At 38.2% G+C, this 1,017-nt stretch overlaps 1 protein-coding gene across 2 annotated transcripts in view; it reads left to right on the top strand.

Moving 5' to 3' along the window:
* LOC101861321 (ceramide phosphoethanolamine synthase) overlaps positions 1-1,017 on the top strand; it is a 52,825-nt gene that overhangs the window by 18,206 nt on the left and 33,602 nt on the right. Inside the window, exon 1 of one of the 2 annotated variants that reach the window (XM_005109308.3) lies at positions 533-791. The exons of the other annotated variant lie outside the window; for it this stretch is intronic. Within the exon in view, the coding sequence (XP_005109365.1) occupies positions 775-791 (17 nt within the window). The 5' untranslated portion in view covers positions 533-774. Of the gene's footprint in view, positions 1-532; positions 792-1,017 lie in introns of those variants that run through there. 2 annotated transcript variants of the gene reach the window in all.

Below are 1,017 nucleotides of genomic sequence, written 5' to 3'. Positions count from 1 at the left end.
GGGGGCTCTTCTGTCGCCGGCCTATGACATTCGGTTTTGATATCCAATTTGTGTCTTGGAATATTTATTATCATTGAATTCTGTGGAAATAGGAAGTGTTGTGGTCTGTTTCTGGGAATACGAATAGAGTGTGTGAACACGTTTGGTCGGCAGGAAGCCTTGAGATCGGGCCTTTGATAGCTTATTCTGCTGTTGCTGGCTTTTACTACCGGTCATACAGATTGATGTGCGGAGTAATCGTGATAATAATAATATTAGTAATAATAAAAATAGTAATAGTAATAACAGTATTGATTAAAATAGTTAAATGGTAACAATTGTAACAATAATGGTAATAAAAATAATAATCGTAATAATATTAAGGTAAATAATAAAATAATCATAATCATTATCATAAAAATAGTAATAATAAAATGATATTATATTTAATAAATAAATAGACAAATAAATGAAAGAATAAATAGCATTTGTGTAGCGCATATTCCCGCTCGAAAGCAAGCTCTAAGCTCTTTACATATATTTTCTGTAATATTTGTTTTGTTGTTGTTGTTAAAGGAATATATTTTTTGGATACACAGTTTGTGCCCAATTTGTTAAATACAGTTTTATGTGCTATGGTGGACATTCCGGGCTGGTCTGTGGAATGACCGTTACTTTCTTCTGGACTAGTGTTTGTGTGTGCGTGTGACCTAGGACCTGTGCCCAGTTTGCTGTAGATCGTGTCCTTGGATTGTACATAAAGATATAAGGCCCCAGTCCTGGTCCTGCACAGCGATGACGTCACAATACAGGTAAGTTTCTCTGCTGTCTCCTTCTTGGTCGCGGGTGACAGGTTAGCTCAGTCGGTATCGCAGTGGGCTGCACTGGAAGTAAGTGACCCTGGTTCGATTCCCCAACTTTGTGTGGTTGAGGAACTCTCCAGTGCTCTCACGCGGGCTGTTTGTGAGGGAAATGCTGACAGGCCCTGCTTCTTTCCTTTCACTCTGTTATTTCTGTCAGTCTATCTTATACTCACCC

Source organism: Aplysia californica, unplaced genomic scaffold (genome assembly GCF_000002075.1).
Source record: "Aplysia californica isolate F4 #8 unplaced genomic scaffold, AplCal3.0 scaffold00763, whole genome shotgun sequence".
NCBI classification, from domain to species: domain Eukaryota; kingdom Metazoa; phylum Mollusca; class Gastropoda; order Aplysiida; family Aplysiidae; genus Aplysia; species Aplysia californica.
The sequence above is the reverse complement of the archived record's forward strand: the minus strand, read 5'-3'. Positions and strand labels throughout refer to the sequence as shown.